The 22,160-nt window shown below is 50.1% G+C and overlaps 2 protein-coding genes across 2 annotated transcripts in view; one reads left to right on the forward strand and one right to left on the reverse strand.

Annotated features, from left to right (window-relative positions):
- Window positions 1-1,487: 1,487 nt before the first annotated feature.
- Window positions 1,488-16,210, forward strand: LUZP1 (leucine zipper protein 1). Its single transcript, XM_042834668.1, is given in 5 exon segments — window positions 1,488-5,079; window positions 6,221-7,813; window positions 7,815-9,450; window positions 12,604-12,768; window positions 13,537-16,210. Coding segments are annotated over 4 exon segments (3,333 nt in total). The 5' UTR covers window positions 1,488-5,079; window positions 6,221-6,320; the 3' UTR covers window positions 13,576-16,210.
- Window positions 16,211-17,961: 1,751 nt separating this feature from the next.
- KDM1A (lysine demethylase 1A) overlaps window positions 17,962-22,160 on the reverse strand; it is a 28,966-nt gene continuing 24,767 nt past the window's right edge. The window contains exons 19-20 of the mRNA XM_042834669.1: window positions 21,879-22,025; window positions 17,962-21,235 (exon numbers count right to left, since the gene is read on the reverse strand). Of these exons, the coding sequence (XP_042690603.1) occupies window positions 21,050-21,235; window positions 21,879-22,025 (333 nt within the window). The 3' untranslated portion in view covers window positions 17,962-21,049. The remainder of the gene's footprint in view (window positions 21,236-21,878; window positions 22,026-22,160) is intronic.

Below are 22,160 nucleotides of genomic sequence, written 5' to 3' on the forward strand. Positions count from 1 at the left end.
GATGCTTCTGAGGGGCTGGAGAGGAGCAGTGTCAGGCTCCTAAGGGCTTCCAGCAGAAATTATGAGTCTGGTAGTTGTTCTGTTGCAGTTGCTGAAATGAAGCACAGTTATCTCCCAGTTTGTAAAGTGCGTCAGACATGGGTTGTAAATACATGGCTCAGGGTTGCATTCAAAATAACACAACTTCTGTACATCGTTCCCTACTGGTCAGTCTTGGAGCTGCAGCAGTGCATGGGCTGCTTCTGTAGATAGCAATTCTGCTGCGGCCATTTGTGCGTTAACAGCACGCAGCCCCCTGCAGTGTTTGACCTCCCTTTATCAGTGATTCGTACTGCTCTGTTTCACTGAACTGTCCTTACTGTGTTTGCCACCATCTCCAATTTTTGCTGTGTCCTTTTCAGGCTGGCAGTGCAGCTGGAGGTCTCTCACCTTTGCTCAAAGCAGGACCAACTTCAAACAGCCACTACGGGTTGTGTTTTATCTCCATTAAGTCCCATCAGCCTTAGAAACTTTGAATAAACTTAGAAATGTGCATTTATTTGTACTTGTCCTTTATTTAGGTTTAGTTTGCAGGCACTGGTGTGAGCCTTGACTTTGTAAGCAGTGAAAGACCTGGTAGAAGAGCTCCGGCAGATAGGAATTTCTTTGTAGAAGATGTTGCTCTTAGTCTTTTTCTTCTCCTTATTAAGGTAAACACATTGAGCCTCTTGAGTCATTTGTAATAAATCACACCAGTTGTGGAGGGCTTGGGTTGTCCCAGGGCTTGGTGTGGAGCTCAACATACCTCCCAGCAATGAAGATGTCACAACCCTTCAGGGACCCAATGCCAGTGTTTGGCTACACCAGTGGTGAAAATAAAACTGGTCCTCTGAACAGCAGCCCTCCAGCTTATCGCCCACCTCCCAGGCTGCTGTCAACCACGGGGCTGCTGAGAGCACAGCACATCCTGTCTCATCATCTAGGATATTAATAAAGACATAAAACACCGTCGCCCCCTGAGGAAAACCACTAGTAATTCATTATTGCACGTTTAAATACAGCTCAGGTTCCACATTGCTCAAAAATGTACTTGGCCGGGTTGTTCAGGACATTGAAACTAGGCAATGTAAACAGGAGAAGGCAGAGTTTTTAAACAAAGTGTAAAAATTCGTTCAGGGAAGGAGATGCTTTCTGCAAAACGAACGCTCGTGCACATTCTTGCAGTGGAACAAGGTGAGTTAAATCTGAATTATTCTTTATATGTGATCACAAAACTGAAAACTGGTGCAGATTGGAAGGACCTTCTGAGTCTGTCTGGTCCAACCTCACCTCTTCAGCAGGGACACCCAGAGCTGCTTGTCTAGCACTGACAGCTTTTGAATATCTCCAAGGAGGAGACTCCACAACCTCCCTGGGTAGCTAAATTCCATTGCTAAATCTCATGCACATTAAGGATGTGCTTCCTGATGTTCAGACAGAACCTCTGGTCTTCCAGTCTGTGCCCGTTGCCTCTTGTCCTGGCACTGGGCACCGCAGCCTGGCCCTACAGATAAGGACCACGTCCTTTGGGTGGCTCTGTGTCCTTTTCATACTGCTCACTTTTGGGATATCATCATAACAAATCAGCTAGAGACCAGATTCATGAGGATGTTTAAGCAGAGAATAAGATTTTCAAGGTGTGATTCTGCCAGTTAAGTTCAGTTGCAGCTGATTTGAGCTAGACTGTCTTGTAAATCTTGTTTGCTTTTTGGTTGCTTATTTGCATGTATCAGTGTCCTATCCTCCCTTTTGGATGTTACAATTCAATACATCTTTTGACTTGCTGGTTTTCAAATAGCTTTGGGAAAGCAGTTCTTGCTCTGCTGCATGCTTTGAACACTACTGCTGTGCGGTTTGATGATGGGTTTTGCAGTTGGAGATCAATGGACTTCCAGTAATACGAGGGCTGTAGCAGCCCTTTGTTCCTGGAGATTCTTCCACACTAAAGCCTATTAAAAAAGAAACGTAAAGTAGGGTAGAAATCATGTAAAAATGCCCTATTGATAGAGGCTGTGAGGCTGAGATGGCATACAAGCTTTGCTGCTTGGCACTCATTAATAATACGCAGTACAAACCACTGGAAGGTCTCTCATAAAGGTGTATAGGAGGTAGGGAGTTGGAATAGGCTTTCTCCTGAAGTTTGCAGATTTCTGACTGTAAAATATGCTGAAAGAGTCTCACCCAAGAGAGCCATCCCAGGTTTAGAAACGTGCAGCTCCACGCTGACAGCTGGCGTGAATGAGGATTCCTCTTACATCCAGAAAGGAATCTTTACTTGGGATTTCTCTCCCCTCACCTTTGCCATCTGAGCTGGAGCTGCTTTATTCCCTTCACGTGGTGAGAGATAGAGGGTATAAGTAAGACATCTGAAGCCTTCTAGAAAGTGTTCTTAGAATGAAATGAGTGAACGTCCTCTCAATATGCTGTTGTCTGCAGGACGAGACCAGCTCTCATCTATAAACTCTGCAGTAGTGTGAGCTAAAGCCAAGAAATCTCACCTTTTCTCTTAGAAGGTTCATTTTCTCAGTGCTTACTCACCTGTGAGGAGCAGCAGTTCGCTGCATTCCTACATCAGAAGGCTGTGATCCACTGCCAGAGGACTTTGGAAAGTTCTCACAGTGTGTGTTTGGTTGTTGGGTTTGGGTTGTGTTTTTTTTGCTGTTGTTGTTTGGTTGGTTTTCTTTTGAGGGAACTTCTGAAAGCCCCCAGTTGAGTCGTAACTACAGGAAAAGTTGGGTTGGATGGAAAAGGAGCTCATGGGCTGAGCAGTTGTGGGCTGGTAGGGTACGTGTAGCAACAGTTTGTCTGGAATATGAAGGAAGTCCTCTGTTCGTGGAGCTTGGTGAGGATGGGGATGTTCCCATGCAGCTTCTTCAGAGCTCAGGGTTGAAGTCGTGTTTGTGGGATCTGTTGTGCCACATAGACCCCATCACCAACCTTGTGATTCTATGACCAGTGTAGCTAGAGATTTGAAGGGTCCTGCTGACCCCAGGGAAGCTTGTTACAGTACACTGTACCTCTTACACGTCCTTGCATGTGGGAAGGAACAGCAGAAGAGGAAAATAGATGCAGGGACCCAGAAAAGCAGAAAAATAGAAGCGCTGAAGAGAAGTGAGGATTCACGTAAGAAAGGAGCGCAGAAGAGGAGAAGATTAGAGAGGATATTGTTAAGAAAGATGTGAACTAGAGGAGAATAGTAAAACAAAGGGAGAGAGAGGGTATAGATAAGACAGAAGAGCAAAAGAGGTGACAACAAGAAGACAAGAAAGAATACTTGAAATACAGAAGAGCAGAAGAGGAGAATGGGAGAGCGTATAGAGAAGACAGAAAAGGAGAAGCAGAGAAGTGGAGAAGAGAGGATGCAGGTAAGGGAGAAAAGCAGAAGAGGAGAAGGGGAGAACAGCGGATACCGTCAGATGGAAGGGGAGAAGAGAGGATACAGGTAAAACAGAAATGCAGAATTAGAGAATAGCAAATCTTAGAAGTTGTCCTGTCCTCTTGCTTTGAGATCTTTCAACTGTTCTGTATTTGATGAGGGGTTATGACATCTGAGAAACATCAAATAAGGTACAAGACAGAGGATACCCCAGAAAAGGTTTGAGAAGAAGTGTTTCAACACCCAGGAGGCAGACAGTTGTTGCCATGATCAACTGAGATTATTTCCAGGAGTCTCCCAAGCACTGAGAATCCCGATGTCTGTTTGATGTTAGCAACTGCTGGCTGGGTCTACCTTTGAGAGACCTAAGGAACCAGGTGGAGTGCATTACAAAATGCTTCTGCTGAGGTGGTGTTGTGGGGAGACTGGAGGTGCGTGTGGCATTAAGTGCACCTGCAGGCCTCTCCTTGCTAATCTGTTGAGTGCAGATGTTCCTTTGTGACAGCCAGTTAACCAGAGGGCAGAGTGGCTGCCACTGTTTAAAATTTGGAAAGAGGAATTCTAAATACAAATCAAAGGATAACTCCTGTCAGAGCAGCTTGTTTGCTCAGCATATCAGTTCACTGGCAATGAGCTCAGCCCCAGTTATTGTCTCCTACACACTGCAGAAGAAGATTAGGATTGTTGGGAGGCTTCAGATCCTATGGAAGCTGAGACCTCCAGTGACCCACAGCTGCTGCGGTAAGCGTTGCAGGGAAGAGTGGCTGCAGAGACACTCTTTGCAGCTGTGGTCTTTATGAGAGGACCCTTAATTCCTGGTATTTGAGAAGGTGTGTGGGGAAGGCATCACCTCAAAAGGTCCCTTTTGTCTAGGATGGATGTCTTTGGTGATTCTTTTGCTGCGGGCTGTGTCATTGCCTCCCCATTAATTGCTGAGTTCAGTTTCCAACTTCATTCAGAGGCTAGAATGTTTTCTCCAAAATCTGGTTCTCCTCTGGGACTCTGAACAGTTGCTGGCATCCGCAGAGATCAGTGACTCTTGGGATCCTGTCTTAGCATCCCCCTCCTTTAGACCCACAGGCTGTGACAGTGTAGCTAGAGGGTCTCACTCCTGACAAATAATCCCCACCAAGCTCTCCACCCAGGGTTACCAGGTATAAAGGCAGATAAGTAGCCAAGGTCCAAGCTCTGCAGGAACCAGCTCTGGGAGAGCACTGTGGTGGAGCAGTGAGTCGGTTCAACAGCGGTTCACCAACAGTAACGTGTCCCTTCCCAGCAGTCTGTGCCCAGAACTCCCGTCCTTCCTCTTGGAGACTCCCATCAGCTCCAGGTAGGCACCACTGAGAGTCCCTTACCCAAGCCCACGTCCTGACAGCCGGGCTGGAAGGCGGCTGCTGGGCCTGAGCTGCTTCCTGACCAGTGCCTGACATGGCGTTAACCATTAACTCCCTGCTCCGAGGCACGCTGGGAGCACTGTTGTTTTTTAGGGCACTGCGAAATCGCTTTGTCCTTTCCTGCGACATTCTGGTGACGTTTCTCGCTGGGATCCTGCCTGGAGCTGAGCAGCCTTTCCTGGTTGCAGCCAAAGCAGTCAGCCTCTCAGCAGAGCCGCGGTTCCACGTGGCCTTTGTGGTCTGAGTTGTCCCTCAGCAGGAGGACCGCGGGGTGTGTGCTGCGCACAGAAGGTGCTTGGGGTGCATGGCGGGTGCGTGCTGTGTGCTGTGGGTCCCTGTTTGCACTGCAGGCCCCTCCGCTCGTCAGGAAATGAATCAGCTTCAATCAAAGGCTTTGTACTGGGGCACCGCAGTCTCCTTTCCCGCTGCTGTCTCCTCCCCACATCCTGCTCTTCACCTCTTGGCACTGTGAAATAGGAAACTCCGGAGTGTTTCCTCTGCGGGGAGTTCCAGCAGAAATGCTGGAGCCGCATCCTGCTTCGAGGCGGACCGCTGAGCCAGGCCACCGGTCTGAGAGCTGCACTCACCTCCCTTCAGCACAGAGGGCCAACAGTACCCTGGGCTGCATCAGCAGAGGGATGGCAGTGGCAGGGGGGGAATTGTCTGCTCTGCTCTGCCCTCGTGAGGCCCCATCTGGAGTATTGTGTTCAGTACAGGAGAGACGGGGAGGCGCCCAGTGCCATAGATGGGGCTCTGGACAGCCTGATCTGGCGGGGGGCAACCAGCCCACAGCAGGGGTTGGAGCTGGGGGGGCTTTGAGGTCCCTTCTTACCCAACCGTTCTGTGGTTTGATGATATTTTGTACTTAGTACATGCAGTGCGTGGCTGGGATCTATCTTGAGCCCAGGATGGCTCAGTGCAAATGCCCGCAGTCAGAGGGGACTTCTCATCCTGCATCAGCTGTCCTGGCCCACTCACATTGTCCCCAGCTCTCACTAACCCTGCCCTGCTGGCTCTGAGCTGGGAAGAGTTGCATTTACTGCGTCACAGCTTGCCCATGTGTTGAAATTGCTGCTCTTTATCCCTGGCAACAGGGAGTAGAAAGCGTGAGTGCTTGCAGTTGCTGTCTCCTGGGTGCAGGAGTGGGTGGCAGCTGAGGGCACTGACAGCTTCTGAAAGAGGAGGGAGAAACTTGAAACTTCACTGACACGGGATGTGACTGCAGCTCAGGTGAAGTTGGATGCTGAGTGACGTGGGCTGCAGGAGGGGTACTGGAAGTGATGGGCAGTGCTGGCTGGCAGCTGCTGTCCCTAATTGGCACTCAGAAACGTGTTTAAATAAGAAAAATATAAATATTTGCAGTTCATTTATAGAGTGAGAATACGTGTATTCTGAACTCTTGTATTCACTTTAAGCACTTTATTTCTTTCAGGTTGAGCTGCCTTTCTTCAAAGGAAGTATAACACACCGGGAACACGCTTTAAACACTCGGAATCAGCCGAGCTCCCATCTCAGAGGAGCAGAAAACAAACATGGCAGAATTTACAGGTTATAAGGAGACCTCCAGTCGGCACCTGCGGTTCAAGTTGCAGAGTCTCAGCCGCCGCCTTGATGAACTGGAAGAAGCGACGAAAAATCTCCAGAAAGCAGAGGATGAGCTGCTGGAGCTCCAGGACAAAGTGATCCAGGCAGAAGGCAGCAATTCCAGCATGCTGGCTGACATCGAGGCCCTGCGGAAAAGAGTGCTAAAGATTGAAGGCAAGGATGAGGAAATTAAGAAGGCTGAAGAGCTTTGCAGGTTAATGAAAGAAAAACTTGAAGAAGAGGAGAGCCTCACCCGAGAGCTGAAGTCAGAAATTGAGCATCTGCAGAAGAGAATGGCAGAGCTGGAGAAACTGGAGGAGGCCTTTGGCAGGAGCAAGAACGACTGCACGCAGCTGTGCCTCAGCCTCAACGAAGAACGGAATTTGACCAAAAAGATATCTACAGAGTTAGAGATACTAAGAGTGAAAGTGAAGGAACTTGAAGCGTCTGAAGAGAAGATGGATAAAACCGAGCAGAGCTTAACAGGTGAGTTAGAAAAGCTGAAGTCTTTAGCACTGAGCTTTATCAGTGAGAGAAAACATTTTAATGAAAGAGAAAAGCAGAATGAAAAAATAATCCAGGAGCTCACGCTGAAACTGGAGCAAAACAACAAATTAAACAGGGCCGATCAAACTAGAAATGCATCCAACTTGCTGGAAAGGTCATCAAACAATCTCCTGGACAGAAATGATTTGAGAATTGAAGATGATTTGACTTCTGCGTTGCCTTCTAAAGAAACCAGGCGGAAGGGAAGCGTAGATTACCTAAAGCATGTAGAAAATGAAACCAGGAATAAATCAGAAAACCAAAAGAATAAAAATCAGGAAGACAACAAAGTGAAAGATCTCACCCAAGAAATTGAGAGGCTTAAAACTCAGATCAAACATTTTGAATCCTTAGAAGAAGAACTGAAAAAAATGAGAGCCAAAAACAGCGACCTGCAAGACAGTTATTTGAGTGAACAGAATAAAAACAAACTTCTCACCAGTCAGTTGGAAGAAATAAAAATGCAAATAAAGAAACAGAAAGATCTGGAAAATGGAGAGGTTGAAAATGAAGATGCAAGCTTCTCTAGCAGGGGGAAACATGACAGAGCTAAATACAGAGCTGTTGCAGCAGATTTCACAGCTGCCAAGCACAAACCAAGGGAGGTTTCGCCCCAGCAGCGCCGGGAGAGAGTGAGAAACAGAGATTTCTCCTTCAGCAATGACAGCTCCAGCCATGGCGGTAAGCAGACAGCCAGCCCGAGCCTCATGAGCAGGAAGGCAGGAAAGGCATCGGGTGCAGCTGCCCTTGCAGATGTTGCTGCAACAGACGTGAAAAGACTGGAAGAGAAGTGTTTGGTTTCCACTTTTTCGTCTGGTCAGAAGGAAGCTTCCTTCACGCAGAACGAGGGGAAGAGATCCAAAGAGCAGCCCTCTGTCCTCAGTCGCTACCCCCCCCGCTGCTCATGAGCAGAAATCTTGGAAAACACCTCCCAAACCCGTTAGCGAGCTGAGATCCAAGGCTGAAAAACCATCTCAGGCAACCCGCGGCAGCTGCCAGAGCGGCGCAGACACGAGGGATGAAAAATCGAGCAGAGGGGAATCGGTGGCTTTGTTGGCTGAGAAGCTGAGACCAAATCAGGGAGAGGGGAGCGATGCTGTGGGGGACGCGCAGCAATGCAGGGGGCACTGCGCCGCTTCCAACGGCGTGGCCACCGCGTACAGGTGCCACGTCTCAGCAGCGGAGTCGGACTGCGTCGGCTCTAAGGCAGAAGCGGCGAACGCCTCGACTGCGTCGCACCGCCAGCCCTTGGAGGGAAGGGCTAAAAGAGCCGCCATCCCCCAGGAGAAGGAACTCGCGGATGTGCCGCTGGAAAGCGTGAGAGCATCGCCGCTAACGAAGCGTTCGCATCGCTCAAGGAGCCAGGAGGACATCCTGCAGATTCTTAAGGAGGACGCAGAGCAGTCTGCAGCAGCAGGCCATGTAAGTGCTGGCTTAAAAGCAGACTCCAAAACCGTCCAGAGTAGTCATGAGAAACTTAATTCAGATGAAGAAATGGGGCGAAGTAAAAAAGCGAACACTCAGTCGGATTTTGAGACGAGAAAGAAAGCCAATCCCAAGCAGTTCTCTAATTCCAGGGGAGTTTTTAGAGCATCTCTCTTTGAAAATGACAAAAGCGCTGTACACGAGGAGGACTCCTCTAAGTGTGTGAAACCGTCAGACGCCGACACTGGAGGACTCAAATCCAGAAGGTCGTTCAGCCCGAGAGAAGCTCTGAGATCCAAAGCCATCATTAAACCTGCCATTGTGGAGAAGGACATGAAGGCCATCATGGGAGGGGCTGTCACTGAGACTGAGTCAGAAAAGCAGAAGTCTGTTTTTAAAGCGGTCACAAATAAAATGACGAGCAGTATCACAATCTTCCCTTCTGAGCCAACGGTTCCAAGGCCCAGCACGGACACAGCAGGAAAGGAAAGGCATATTACCACCAGCAACATCAGGGTTGCTCCAAATGAACCCTCCCCGATAACCAACAGCCTCCCCCAACCTTTTGAGGTCGCGGTCAATAGAAGTGCCCTGAAAATATCTGAGACCGACAGGACTGGAGATGCGGTGCTGAGAAGTAGAACAGAAACGGTGGTCTCCAGGAGCAGCATTGTGATAAAGACTTCTGAGCCCCCCGAGAAGAGCGCTGAGCTCCCGTTGGACGCAGCCAGCTCCAGGAGCCACGGCTCTTCAGACTCCATTTCATCCGAAACCAAACACGTCACTCTGAGAAGTTCATGGAGAACAAGGCAAGGCTTACATTCCCTGGAGGACTCTCAAATAAAAGTGGAGAAGAACACAGCTTCCAGCCCTACGAACGCGTGCAGGTCTTCAGTGGACCTCTCCGAGATGGAAGGGAACAGCACTCAAACAAACTCCTCGGAGCAGAGCTCAGTGAGGAGCAGCGCCAGCACCAACTCCTGGAACACCCCTGAGATGGGCTCCCGAAGGACCAAAAGTAACTTAAGTGCATCTGAACTGCTGACACGCAGGAACTACACCAGTGATCCCACCACGGCTTCCCCCTGGCACCGCACCACGCTACCTGTAAGTGTCCCCATGACGCACTCCTTGCCGTATGATAATTAGATAATTAGATAATTACCCATTTGGTCTCGCCGAGATCAGAGGAGATAGGTCCAGCTGGTGTAGGATCTGCTGTGCTTTTCATTGCTTTGCGTGGCACAGTCAGCTTGGAGTGGCGCTCTGGATGAGGAGATGAGGTGTGAGTAGGGGTGTCCCTCGGGTAGCTCCATTTGGGAAGGGCTGCACGTGTGAAAGCAGAGCCAGAACTGCTGGGCTCCGGACTGGAGGTGCTGTCTGGACATCTGAGCAGATCAGGGCTGCCTGGTTGCACAGGGTTGCTCCTTCCTTGGTCTGTATCATTACACCATCTGAAAAGTGAGGGCCATGGGAGTGGATTTCTTCTTTTCCTGTTCCCTTGGGTGCTGCTGAAGGGAGCGGTCACTCAGAGCAGGGCTGACCCTTACCAATGGTCTGTCTTGTAGAGTTGCAGACTCTGGCATATTTTAAACATGCTCACACTGCCCTTCCAGTCCATTAAATCCCACTGCACTTCCCACTTCTGCTCTTTCCTTAAAGCTGATCTAAGCAGCTGCTGCCATTCCCAGTTACAAAGAGGAGCCAGTGGGGACAAATTCACAACCAGGTGACTGCAGCCCTGAGGAAGATGAGGTGGTGGCAGTGTGTGAAATGGTTCTACTTCTTCGGCAGCAATAAGCACAGAAGCATTTGTACCATTTGCTTTGCAGAGAGTTTGTTGCCTGGCGTTGCAGTGTGCAGGTTGGCCTTCCAGATACATTTGGCCACTAAGAATACATCAGGGAACAAAGACATGGTGGTTGGCATTCATCAGCCTCAACAAACAGCCCAAATCTGCTGTTTTGAAGGGAGCTCTGGGGAATGGCATCACCCCTGTGCTCGAGGCAGGTGTGTGCAGCCCCATCTCTATCCCACCTGTAGGAGTGAGGTTCCAAGTGATATCTTCTCCCTGGCCATAGTTCCTCATGTGCCACAGGCATACTGGACTTGTCTTCCATAAATCCAGGCAGGTCTCCTTTTGCGTAATGACAGCTCATGTACTTGGGAACACAGAGAGCCAGCCCTAGGCCTCCTGCTACAAGGTTGGCTTTCTGGCAAACCACAAACTTGCCTTGCAGCTCAAGAGGTCCTGCCTTGCAGCAGTCCTGCTGCTCGGCCTCACTAAATTTCATCCTTTTTTTTATTGCTAACGAGCAGCTCTGAGCAAGGCTGCAGGACAGAAGCAGATCTTTGGGGGTCTGCTTGGGGTAAGTGCTGAAGGATCAGTGCTGGGGCAGAGGTGCAGGTGGAGGAGCAGCTCCCTCTGGTGCTTACAGCCCTTAGGAGAGAGCTGGGGAGCTGCATCACCTCCTGCTGTTATTCTCTTGGGCTCCGTGTTTCAGGTAATGAAGTCAGTTTTCCACCAGCCCGATCTTCACTGAAAATCTGCAGTGGCTGCGTTAGTGCAGACACAAACAGCAGGCACAGATTGGACAAGCAGCAGTGCAGGGTGAATGGTCTTGGTTTCTTCTTGTGGCTGCTGTTGGAGGGACGTACTGCAGAACTGAGGTGAAAAATCCAGCGAGGCTCTTCTTCATGTGTGCCTTCCTACAAGGATAGGGTAGGGTGAGGGTTAGGGGTGGGGTTAGGGTTAGGGTTAGGTAAGTAAGTAAGGAAGGAAGGAAGGAAAGTCTCCCTGAAAGTACCCAGGGTTGTGCTCTGTGCTTTGCTCGAGAAGCACACAGCTTTATCCCCATCTAACATTCTGACTTCAGCAGTCAGATGTGCCCTGGTACCGATTGTTCTGTTGTTGCAGGTTGGTAACTTGAGGCAATCAGCACGCTTTGAGCCAACCCTGGGTTATGGGGAGCTGGAAATCAGCATGCTGTGTGCCAACCCCAGGCTGCAGGGTGCTGCTGTCCCCACCTGCACGTAGCACTGCCCAGGTCTCAGCAGGGCAAGCTGATCTGTCAGTGATGTCAGTGCCTCTCGTGCTGTGCTTCACCCCAGCCCATTGCTGGCAGCTGGGAGAGGCATCTGTCTGCCTGCTCATCCCCCTGAGCTCCTCACCTGTGAAAGCCTTTTTGGACAGCGTGTCCAGCTGAGCAGCCCCATGGCACTGACGCTGTCGGCTGCTCCAGGGGATGCAGCACCTCTGTGCTGACCCAGTCCCCTCCAAAGGCAGCTGCTGTGTCAGACAGGCGGTGCCCACCTGCTGGGAAGCTGCCCAGGTTCATCAAGATGACTGACATCATTACAATAGAGGATGCCTCCCTTCCTTGCTGTTCCATGCACACGGGAGCAGGGCTGAGCTTTGTCCTCCGTCCCTCACAGTGCAGAGCCCCCACGCCTTTTATCCCACATCAGTGCAGCTGCATTTCCCTGAGCAAAAGGTGAGTTCAGCGTCCCCAGGAGCTCTGTAGCATTCTGATGGTGACGTGCCTTACAACATGCTGGAACCTGTATGCGGCAGAGCTATCAGACAAGGTTTTCCAGCCCAGTGATGGCAGTAAGAGGCGCTGACATCTGCTGTTCCCAGGGAGCTCATGGGGTCTCTGCACTCTGGAGCTCAAAGTGAAAGGCACAGCTGCTCCAAATAGCCCCCAGGCAGAAACTGTGGGCACCTGGGTCCCACGGGGTCCCATGGGGGTCTTGGCAGGCAGTCAAGAAAAGATCAGCAAGTGTAAAACGTAATATGGGTATTTATAAATGCCTCTGCCAGGAAAAGAGCACAAGGCGCTCCCTCACACATCCTCATTGCCAAGAAAATAGATTCAGGTTACCACCTCACTCATGAGCTCAGACTCGCAGTTGATGTTTTTAAGAGATTGCTTCGGTCACCAAATGAGGAGTTCCTGCTGCCCCACATGCCTTCCTGAGTCTCCTGAGCCTGCAGTGCTATGGGCACAGGGATTGAACACAGCCCTGCGTGGCTGAGCAGAAGGTTCAGCACCCAGAACTTAAGGCTGTAAATTATGGGATGGATTTAACAAGCCTTTGTGAGGTAGTGGTTAGGTGAGGACATCCTCGAACTCAGCTGGTGGCTTCGGTGCCCATCTGCCAAAGGGAACTGAAATACAACCTCATACTGCAAGTCAGTGTTGGGGAACCCAGGGCCACAAACATCGAGTTCCAATTCTCCTGTTTTCCTTCCCGCAGGATGAAAGCAAAAATTTTGTCTCCAGTTCCAGAAGAAAACAGTATGGCTCTTCTGAGTACCTCTCGCAGGCTGACACGGCAGGGAGAAGGGCAGTCCCCACCCTGGAGCTGCAGGACCCCACATCCAGCCCCAGTGCCCCACCAGGGCTCCAGGCAGAAGACCAGGTATGTGGATCTGAGGAGAAATGAGGGCTCAAAGGCACAAAGCCAAACTGTGACCCAACCTCCTGTAACACAACTCGGTTGTCCACATCAGAGGGAACCTCTCTGGAGAGCAGTGCTTCCCAGATACGGAGTAAATTAACTACTAATTTCTTATAATGGGAAAAAGTAGTACTTTATTTTTCCATTCTAGATTCACTCAGCTAGCTTCATTGCTAAGGACGTCCTCCTGAGAATAAAAAGCTCTGCCCCTAGTTATCCCCAGCAGTGTGTTTTGCAATGGAGGGGTCATTGTGTCAGATAACCAGGGACTCCCTTTCAGTGCACAGCCTGATAGACAGCAAATAAAAGCTTGGGTGCGGTCAGGTCAGCTGTAACACACTGTTACTTGTCAGCTGGTGCTCCTGCACTGCTGTGCCCTGCACACAGCCATGGCAGATCGGCTCCATCTCATCAGTGCTGGCAGGGGTTGTTCACTGCACTTCCCACATCCGTATCCCCAGCGTAGCAACAGCTGCTGTGTGCCCACATACAAAAAGGTGATGGTGAAAGTATGTGAGGGGCAGGGATGGGTCGGTTTGCCTTGGGCTCATTCCATTGTAAACCCTGAGAGAGCTGATGCCTTCCAGACTGCTCCTGCCACTGTCCTCCCCCCACAGCCCCACCACAGGCCCATGGTCCCAATGGGGGTGGGACATGAGGGTGATCACAGTGCCTGTCCCCACAGCCCCCAGGTCCTGGCAGGCTGTGATGCTGTGGCTTCTCTTGCAGGGTGCTTCCCGTGTTGGCCGGCCGATGTCCCGGAGATGAGCTGCACTCCCTTCCACCAAACCAACACTGCATCACAAAGCGAGAGACAGGACTGTACTGAGCTCACGGGTGTCACATCTGTTTGTAACCTCTCCAGAAGCTTCAGCCAGCCAGAAAACAGTTTTCTGACACCATTTGTGAGATACAAGAGCTTTACCAGTGAATTTTTTCCCTCGTTGCTGAAGAGGCAGCTGCAGAGACTTTGCTCAGGGGACTCCCACTTCTCACCTCTGTACCTGCAATCCTCACCTTCTCCATAGGACACAGCTCTGTCTCCATATGAAAAACACTGACTTGTGTACCAGCCATGATTTCAAACAGAACAAAGGTACTCCTTGGACCAGAGAGAACTTCTCACCGATCACCCACGTACAGATGAGATGCAGGAGGTGTCCTGTGACTGCAGCTGGGATGGCCGTCCTACGCAGTGCTCAGCTCCTCCAGGAGCCCACGATCTCCACTGCACACCACACCTTCCTCAGGTCACAACTCACCCCACGCCTGCATTCCTGTCTGTAGGTGGGAGAAAAGCAATCTCTGGTTGTTTGACCCGCTAACAGGGCGGGAGGGCAGAACAGCTTCCTCCCCTTGTGCTGTGCATGATCTGCTGATAGCAGCTGAGCTCTGATGCTCAGTGATCACTGCAGCAGCCCCACAGCAGTGCACACAGCAGCAAATGTGCTCCTGGTTTGGCCCAGGAGGGGCTTTTCACCCACAGCTTTATGGCTGTCGTGCTGGCTCTGAGCCCCTGAGATCCAAGGGGTGCTGAAAGGAGGGCTTTTCTTCTGATGGGAGAAGCAGGATATCCTTATTCCTTCCAAAAAGAGGGAAAACAGCAGGACTGGACCCCAGACTGAGCTCCAGGATGGCCGTGGAGCAGCCCCAAACTGCTCCCCCCTCCTCAGGAGCCCCCACCCGGGACCCACGTCAGGGGCTGCAGAGTTCTGCTCCCTTCTCAGTGCCACCGACGTCAGATGGCAGCAGTGCTGGGGTCACCCCTCAGCTCCACACACCCATAAGGTGAGGGGGCTGCATGTCAAACCACTGCAGCTCTGTGCCCCCCTCCCTCCCACCATGGGCTGTTCCTGGGGCTGGGCTGCACTACCACCAACCCCTCCCACGAAGGTGCTTCAATGGCATTATTTTTTTTTAATTAGTTTTTTTTTTTAATAAAGATTGGCTGGAGGGGGAAAAAGGTTATTTTGGGGGGGGAAAAAAAGTTCCCAGTTTCCTCTCGGCAGTTTTAAATGTTATCTCAAATCTGTGTTTTTTAGCATTGCAGTTTATTCTGTTTCGAGATGTGTCCATGCGTCAGGTTGCCTCAGGAGGCAAAAAGACAGCGCTTTTAAATGAGTCCTGCAGCAGCTCCAGTCACCCTAAATTATATTAAATTATATCACATGCTTTCTCCTACTGCTCTGTGGGGTGGGAGAGAAAGACTGCGTGCAGCTGCTGCCATAACAAAGCAGCCCCAAACCCACCAAGAGAACTGAGAGAAATGGGAACTCTGCGGTTCAATGCAGATTGTGCTGCATTTCTCCTCCCCCCACTGCAACGCTGGTCCTGCAGTGCTGAAAATTGGTGGCGTTCCACCGTCTGAGAGCAGGGAGGAGCAGGAGGGCAACACGGCACTGAGGGAAAGGAGGAGCCTGAAGGGGAGGAGGGCTGGGAGCAGCTGCTGTGCGGCTGTTCCCCATTGCCAGCCCCGCGTTTTGCAGCGCAGATCTCCAGCTCTGAATAAACGTGGTGCCACCCAACCTCATTCTGCCACAGTTCAGGCCGAGAAGGAAAACCTCAAGTTTGAGAGAGGGGTTCTGCCCCGTCATGGCGAGTGCAATAGGAGCTGATTGTATTGCTAGAGCGATGACTTCAGGAAACACGATGTCTTCTGACTCAAATTGCACACTTTTTTCTTTTGTGTTTTGGTTTTTTTGTTTTGTTTTTTTGGAACGGCTGTAAAATAGTGTATGTGTAAATATTGCCATCACGGAAGAAATATTTGTAATTTTAGCATATAAATATAACGGGCTTTTAGAGGACCTGAGGCCACGAGGCTCATTCCAAAGGTGTAAATGTATTTGCTGCGTCTGCGCTCCTTGGTCAGAGTAAAGGAGGCACTGCAGTGTCCCCACTGCACTCTGATGGAGCCCCATCCCCACATACAGCCACCAGCTCTGCGAGAGGACAGAGGGGGTGCAGGGCTGCTCCCAGTGCTGGGAATGGAGCAACAACCACACAGACATTGCAGTGCAGCCCTCAGCTCTGCCCCTCGCACAGCACGGGGGCTCCCAGCCGTTCTTTGCTGCTGCAGCTGATGGAAAGGATCCCGGTAGGGGATGGTGCTGGGGCTGCATGGAATGTATTTTTAAAGAGGAAAAAAATATATATATAATTATCTATTTTTTTGTATTTGCGGACATAGATTTGGGCTGGGGCAGCTTAGTTAGAGGGCAATAATGCAATAAATGTTTTCATAACCACAGAGCCAGGGGAGCAGCTCTGCCCCTGCTCACCTCTCCCCGTCCCAGTGCTCGCAGTCTGCATGCCACATGTAACCACACTTCTCTGCATGTCTCTCCTGACTCGAACGCTGTCAGCTCTACAGTATATAACCAATAAAACTCTTCTCTTTTTACGTGTCTGGTGTGGTACATCCAGCCCCACGCAGTGCCATCTCTTGCAGCACCACCTGCAGCCAAACCAAATCCTTCCCCGTGTCTGTTACCATCGCAGCACCCATCACCCACACTGCCCACCTCGGCCAGAGAGAGGTGGCTGATTTGCCAGGCATGGGCACAGCACCCACTGTGAGATGTGAGCACACAGTATGGAATAACAGGTACCTGCTGCACTGCTCTGCTCAGCCATGAAGCTTCACTGCTGCATCATTTTCAGTCAGCCACATCTCCTTGTTTTGGTGGCTTTGCCTTCCTTCTGCCTGCAAACAAATGACGGAATGCAACTTGCACTGCATTGCAATCCTAACCCCAATGCAATGCAGTACGACTCCAACCCTCTCATTATCCCAGCTGCAAACCATTGGCCTTAGCCAACCTGGTGAGAAGGCTGCTCATGTAGTGCTGCTCCCAGCCTCCTCCCACACTGCTGTGTTCCTGGTTCTCCTCCCAGGGTCCCTGAGCAGCCACTCTCCTGGATGTGAGCACTGCCTTCAGGTTGGAGTTCTGGCACTGCAACCAAAGCAGTGCTGTCCTGAGGTGCACAGGAAGCTGGCAGCTCCCTTTTCCTGTCCTTGCCCACAGATCTGCTGACACATCACTACCACCACCCTCATGCCAGTCCATCCCAGGACTGCATTCCTTCCCAAGCCAAGCTGCTCCCTTAAATGCTCCCATCCCACAGGATGAGTTCTGGGCTCACTTCTCCTGGCACAGTGCAGGCTGTCTGTTATATTCCCTTTGAGAGTCCTCCTGTCCATTTCTCAGCAGACATCTCTCCATGCTGTTACCAAAGTACTTTTACTCCAGGCCATCCAGCCCTCCTTGCCCTTTGGCACATGCACAGTGTGCAATACAGGAGTCCCAGCTTTCATGTTCTCTGTTCTCAACTCCAAGCAGTTCCAGTCATTCTGCAGAGCTGCCATCAACTGATGGGAACAAAGCTGAGGGACAGCAAGAATACGGTGCACCCCGTGGCTTCTCATTCTCCTTTGGTAACATCAATTTTTGGGAAGAGTAACTATTGGAATCAACACCACCCCTAAGAAGAATTTGCAGCGTACAAATAAGCCGAATTGGAGTTAAGCCACCCTCCTTTATGGGGCACTTTGTGATTTAAAGCTGCCAGATAAAGCGAGCAGCTTGGTGACCGCGGTGCCCTCTGCTGAGCCTTCAGACGTACGGCAGGAGACCTGGGAAGGTTCACAGTGAAAAAAGAAACCACAGCACTCCCAGAAGGTTATTTCTTTTTCCTACGTTTATAATCCAAATGCTGAGGCAACAAAATGGAGAGGCCATGCTCTGTGATCACTTCTCAGTGCAGGCAGGACCATGGCAAGCATCCTCAGTTCCATACAGGTGAGCACAGAGACCCTGAGCTAACAGCTGCTTATTGCAAAATAGATGCTGGCACCTGTCCCAAGCTCAGATACCCAGAGGATCAACACCTTCTTGCCCATTTGCCCATCCAAAAAGCACAACCAAGTGAGCACGTGCATTCACTCAGCACCCAGAGCTCTGCTGTGGGTTTCTGGGGTCCTTCACCCTACAGAACGCCCCGAACTGGAAGGATCCATGGGGTTCACTGAGTCCAAGCCCTGATCCCACACCTCAGAGTCAAGCAGTGCACCTTCTTCAGCACAGAAGGTTCAACTAGAAAGACCTCCCTTCCTCCCCCCCCCAAAAAAAAGAAAAAAACCAACCCAAAAAACACAGCACCAATCAGTTTTATTCTCAGAAATACAGTTCACGTACCCATGGAGCGAGAAGTGGGGAGTCCCTGAGAACAGATGGGGAGCAATGCAGACAGAGGGTGCAGCCAATCTCCATCGCATTCATTTGGGACAGAGCCTGGCTGCCTTCAATCCCAACCTGGGAAGAGAGGGCAGCAGCTGGAAGGAGACCACGGCACGAGGAAGGATGCTGAGAGGGAGAAGATCTGGTGATTCATTCAACTGCAAAACTTTCTGCTCTTCAGCAGGTCGTAGGTGGTGGGAAAATGGCAGAGGGAGCACTTAAACAGGACCAGCCATTACAGGTGGTACCAAAGGTCCACCAAATCTGGTAAAAAGAGCAGAGCAGAAAGCTCCTGAATTGGAATGGAAGCCACCACCAGAGGGAGGTGGCAGTCAGTCCCTGGAGGACAGAAGCTGCAGGTGAAGAGCTGCTGAATGCTGGGAGTCACAGCACTCAGGAACAAAAGTGCTGCAAGGAGCAGAGAGCTCCTGCTTCTGGATGAGGGATGGAAGTTGCATTGCACAGCCTGGCAGGGCTGAACCTCAACACGAGGTCAGCCCCCACTGGGCCACCTGATCCAGGTCTGCAAAACTTCAGCTGGCCATAGGATAACAGCGTTCTTCCCTATGCTTCCTTCACCCCAGCAACCCCCCAGGACACAACCAAAAAACAAAGGGAGCAGGCTGGGACCTCCACCTTCACCCAACCACTGCTCTACTTTGGCTGCAATCAGTGCTACTGACCACGGGCAGCTGGGCCGTGCAGGGAACACATCTGTGCCTGTGCTGATCCCCAAATGCTCCTAAAAGCCTGAAGTACATGGAGCTGATCACTTCTAAAGCAAAGGCAATGTGTGGAAGGAAGTCTGTTCACATGTGAATGTCTCAAATTACTGTGCATTTAAGGGGATTTGGTCCACTGAATAATCTAAGTCTCCATCAGAATGATCATAAATAAGAGAACACCGACTCTGAGAATAACATCAGTTATGTGATGTGGCTTGATATTTGGAAAATACAGCCTGGTTTTGCTGAGGACTATTTTAGTTCCCAGTGAACCAGAAGAGCCTGTCTGAGTTTTTGGCACTGCTGAAGTGGGAAGACAGTCCTCAGCACTACCACAATCCTATGGCCACAGCACTGCCAGCAATCCTATGGATACAGAGACCCACAGAAGCTCAAAGCCACGTTACAGAGCACAGCACCTGATCCTCAGGTCCACTTCCCACCTTCCATCACAACAGCTGAGAAAACAGATCTGCTATTGATGCATTTTAGAGGCTTGTCACACTGTCATCACAGAACACCATTTCTCTCAGTAGTATTCATCACCACGAGGGCAGTGAAGTGCTGGAACAGGCTGCCCAGTGAGGCTGCGAATGCCCCTTCCTTGGGAGGGCTGAAGGCCAGGCTGGATGGGGCTGTGAGCAACCTGGGCTAGAGGGAGGTGTCCCTGCCTGCAGCAGGGGGTTGGAACCAGATGATCTTAAAGGTCCCTTCCAACCCAAACCATTCTAGGATTCTATCCCAGGTAGGCTTTTACCTAAACAGAAGGGGGGAAGCCTTAAGTCTCAAATAAGCCTGTGCCCTCTGAAACTTCCCTTGGACACTGCTCCTTTGTGCCCTGCTGGACTTCCAGCTCCTAACCAAGCAGCACCAAGTCCTCTCATCTCCTGGAAGGAAAAGCAAGGATGACCAGCTCTGATTTATCCCACTGTCCCTCCATTCTCAGTGCCTGCTATGAAGATAGCAGATACAATCAGAAGGAAAAGTGATCTCCAGCTTGAAGACTGAGGCACAAGAAAACAGTAGAAGCAACATCATCAAGACTGAAAGCCTGCAGACAAAACCAACACAGCTATAAATAAATGGGGGCTGCGGTCGCGTTTGTCTGTGCATCACCTTCAGGAATAAGGTGAGCAGTGACACTGCTGAGGAAAGAGCAGGAAATGGTGGGTGCCAATCCACCAGCAGAACAGAAGGTGGGACAGATCACACATGTACACACAGAGCATCAGAGAGAACAAAGACTGAAAAAAGGGGAAGCAGAAAAGTGTGAAAGGTCACAGAGATGTCAGTAAGCTCTACGAAGACAGATGAGAAAAGTTCAGAGAAGAAAAACACAGTGCTAACTAGAGATAGGGGAGAGAAGGCCCTAAGTGATTAAATAAGAGCACTCTGCACAATGAGAATGTTCTTGTGCACTGGGTGAGAAAGAAGGAAAACAAAGAAAAGCAGCCAAGTCAAAGTCACTTTAAGGATAACCTGGCAGCTACAACACTGTCTCCCCAACCCAGCAGAAAGGAAAGTGTTTCCCTTTGGGCTTTGAAAGAAAGGGGTAAAAACCCAGCAGGCACAGCCCAGCTGCAGCACACACCGATCCTGAGATGAAGTCCTTCACAAGCTTACTGCCTGGGCAGTTCTGCTTCTATATAAACAAATACAAGTGATTTTTCCTAGCTTTTAACTTTGGAATGTCCAGTTTGGGTCATTTCTTCTGTTGAAAATATTTACCACTGCAGCATGCTTGGCACACTTTGGAGGGGTGCGATGCGCTGCTACTGGGAGGGAAACGGTCGCACCAAATCCTCAAATGCTGGGGAGGAAAAAAATTGGTCACAAATATTATTCTTCAGAACAAAATTAAGCAGAAGTGTTTCCACAAATTCTACACTAAGCTACAGTTCGTAGAAGCCAACTTCTAAAGGGCCTTTTCTGCAGTTACTGGATTGTAAATACATGAATAGGTAGAATAGAACCCTCTAAAACTCCAACTACGAGCTTGACTTCCAGAAAGCACCCACAGAGTCAAAAGAAACCTCCTTGCCCAATTTGGTAGTAAAGAATTCTGTACATGCTGACACTTGAAACAGCTTTTTGAGGCTTTTGTCAAGGGTTGCCAAGCCAACTGGCTTCTATAAGGCCATTCTAACACAGCAACTTATGGCCAAGTCCCTTCAGCAGATGCTCTGAACAAACTACACGAATGTCTTCATCCCAAGCTGTTCACCCAGCAGCAGCTCTGTGGCTTTGTTAGTCCTCTTCTGATCCCTCCTCATTCCCTTAGATGCTGGTAGCTTGTTGTGTGGGCACCCCAGGTGTAGGCTGGCGGGGCAAAGTATACATGGCCCCAAGAAATTGGTCTGCAATGCGCCCTGCTTCTCTCAGTCCACTCAGCAAAGCACCATGCACAGTGGCAGGGTAGTTGCGAATCGTGTGCTCTCCTGCAAAAAACAGGCGAGGAATGGGCTGCAAAGAGGAACAGAGAACACAGTGATGACTGCTGCACAGATTCAGTTCCACCTTTGTCAAAAGCAAAGCGACAAAGTGCTGTTACTTATTGCTGTATCAAAGCAAACACATTGGCAGAACTCTACTTCAAAAGCACTACTTGGAGGAGCTGATAGAGATTTGCCTCCTAGGCTGTATGCTGAAAAAGGATTTCAGTGCTGTATCTACAATTCTACGGCCACATTTACATACATGTCAAGAACAAATGACCATGTCTGACACTAGAACATGAACTCTGGGACAATGTGCAAAAGAGAGCTTCAGCAATTCACGTACATTGGAGCATTTTGATCTCACAAAAAGTAGGACAACAATTTTGTCCTATATACTCCATAGAAAATCATGTTATCAATAGCTATGTTTATTAGATACCTGTACCACCATAAGAACCACCACAGTTAAAGCCAAAGCCCTACAGTCCCTTCTGCTTTTGCTTTCAAGACTTCATCTTCCCAAAGAACCAGAGATGTCTTGGGTCTTCACTGTGCTGGCTCCCAGCCTGGGAGAGAATTTCTGCTTTCTCTCCTCTGGACTTCACCTTTACAGAAACAAACCCATCATATTTTGACACATTTCTACGTAGAACTGAGAAATACCTCACCTGTGGAGCACCTGGAATGGCTGGCCCTGGAGTAATTGGTTGAGCCATCAAGTCATAGTCATTTCCAGAAGATCCAGCTGCTACATAGGAGTACGAGCCCCGGGCCCACGGATCAGCACGCCAACGGGAGACCACAGTCTCTTTGGGCTGAGAAAAGAGAAGCTTCAGTTGCTGACACAGTTCATGTTCTGTAGTTAGTACAAAACAGAAAAGATGCAAAGTGAAGGACAAAAGCGAGGGAGACAGAGGGAGACAGAGGGAGACAGAGGGAGACAGAGGGAG

Source organism: Centrocercus urophasianus, unplaced genomic scaffold (assembly GCF_019232065.1).
Source record: "Centrocercus urophasianus isolate 14NV4802_14NV808 unplaced genomic scaffold, USGS_Curo_1.0 seq_48, whole genome shotgun sequence".
NCBI classification, from domain to species: domain Eukaryota; kingdom Metazoa; phylum Chordata; class Aves; order Galliformes; family Phasianidae; genus Centrocercus; species Centrocercus urophasianus.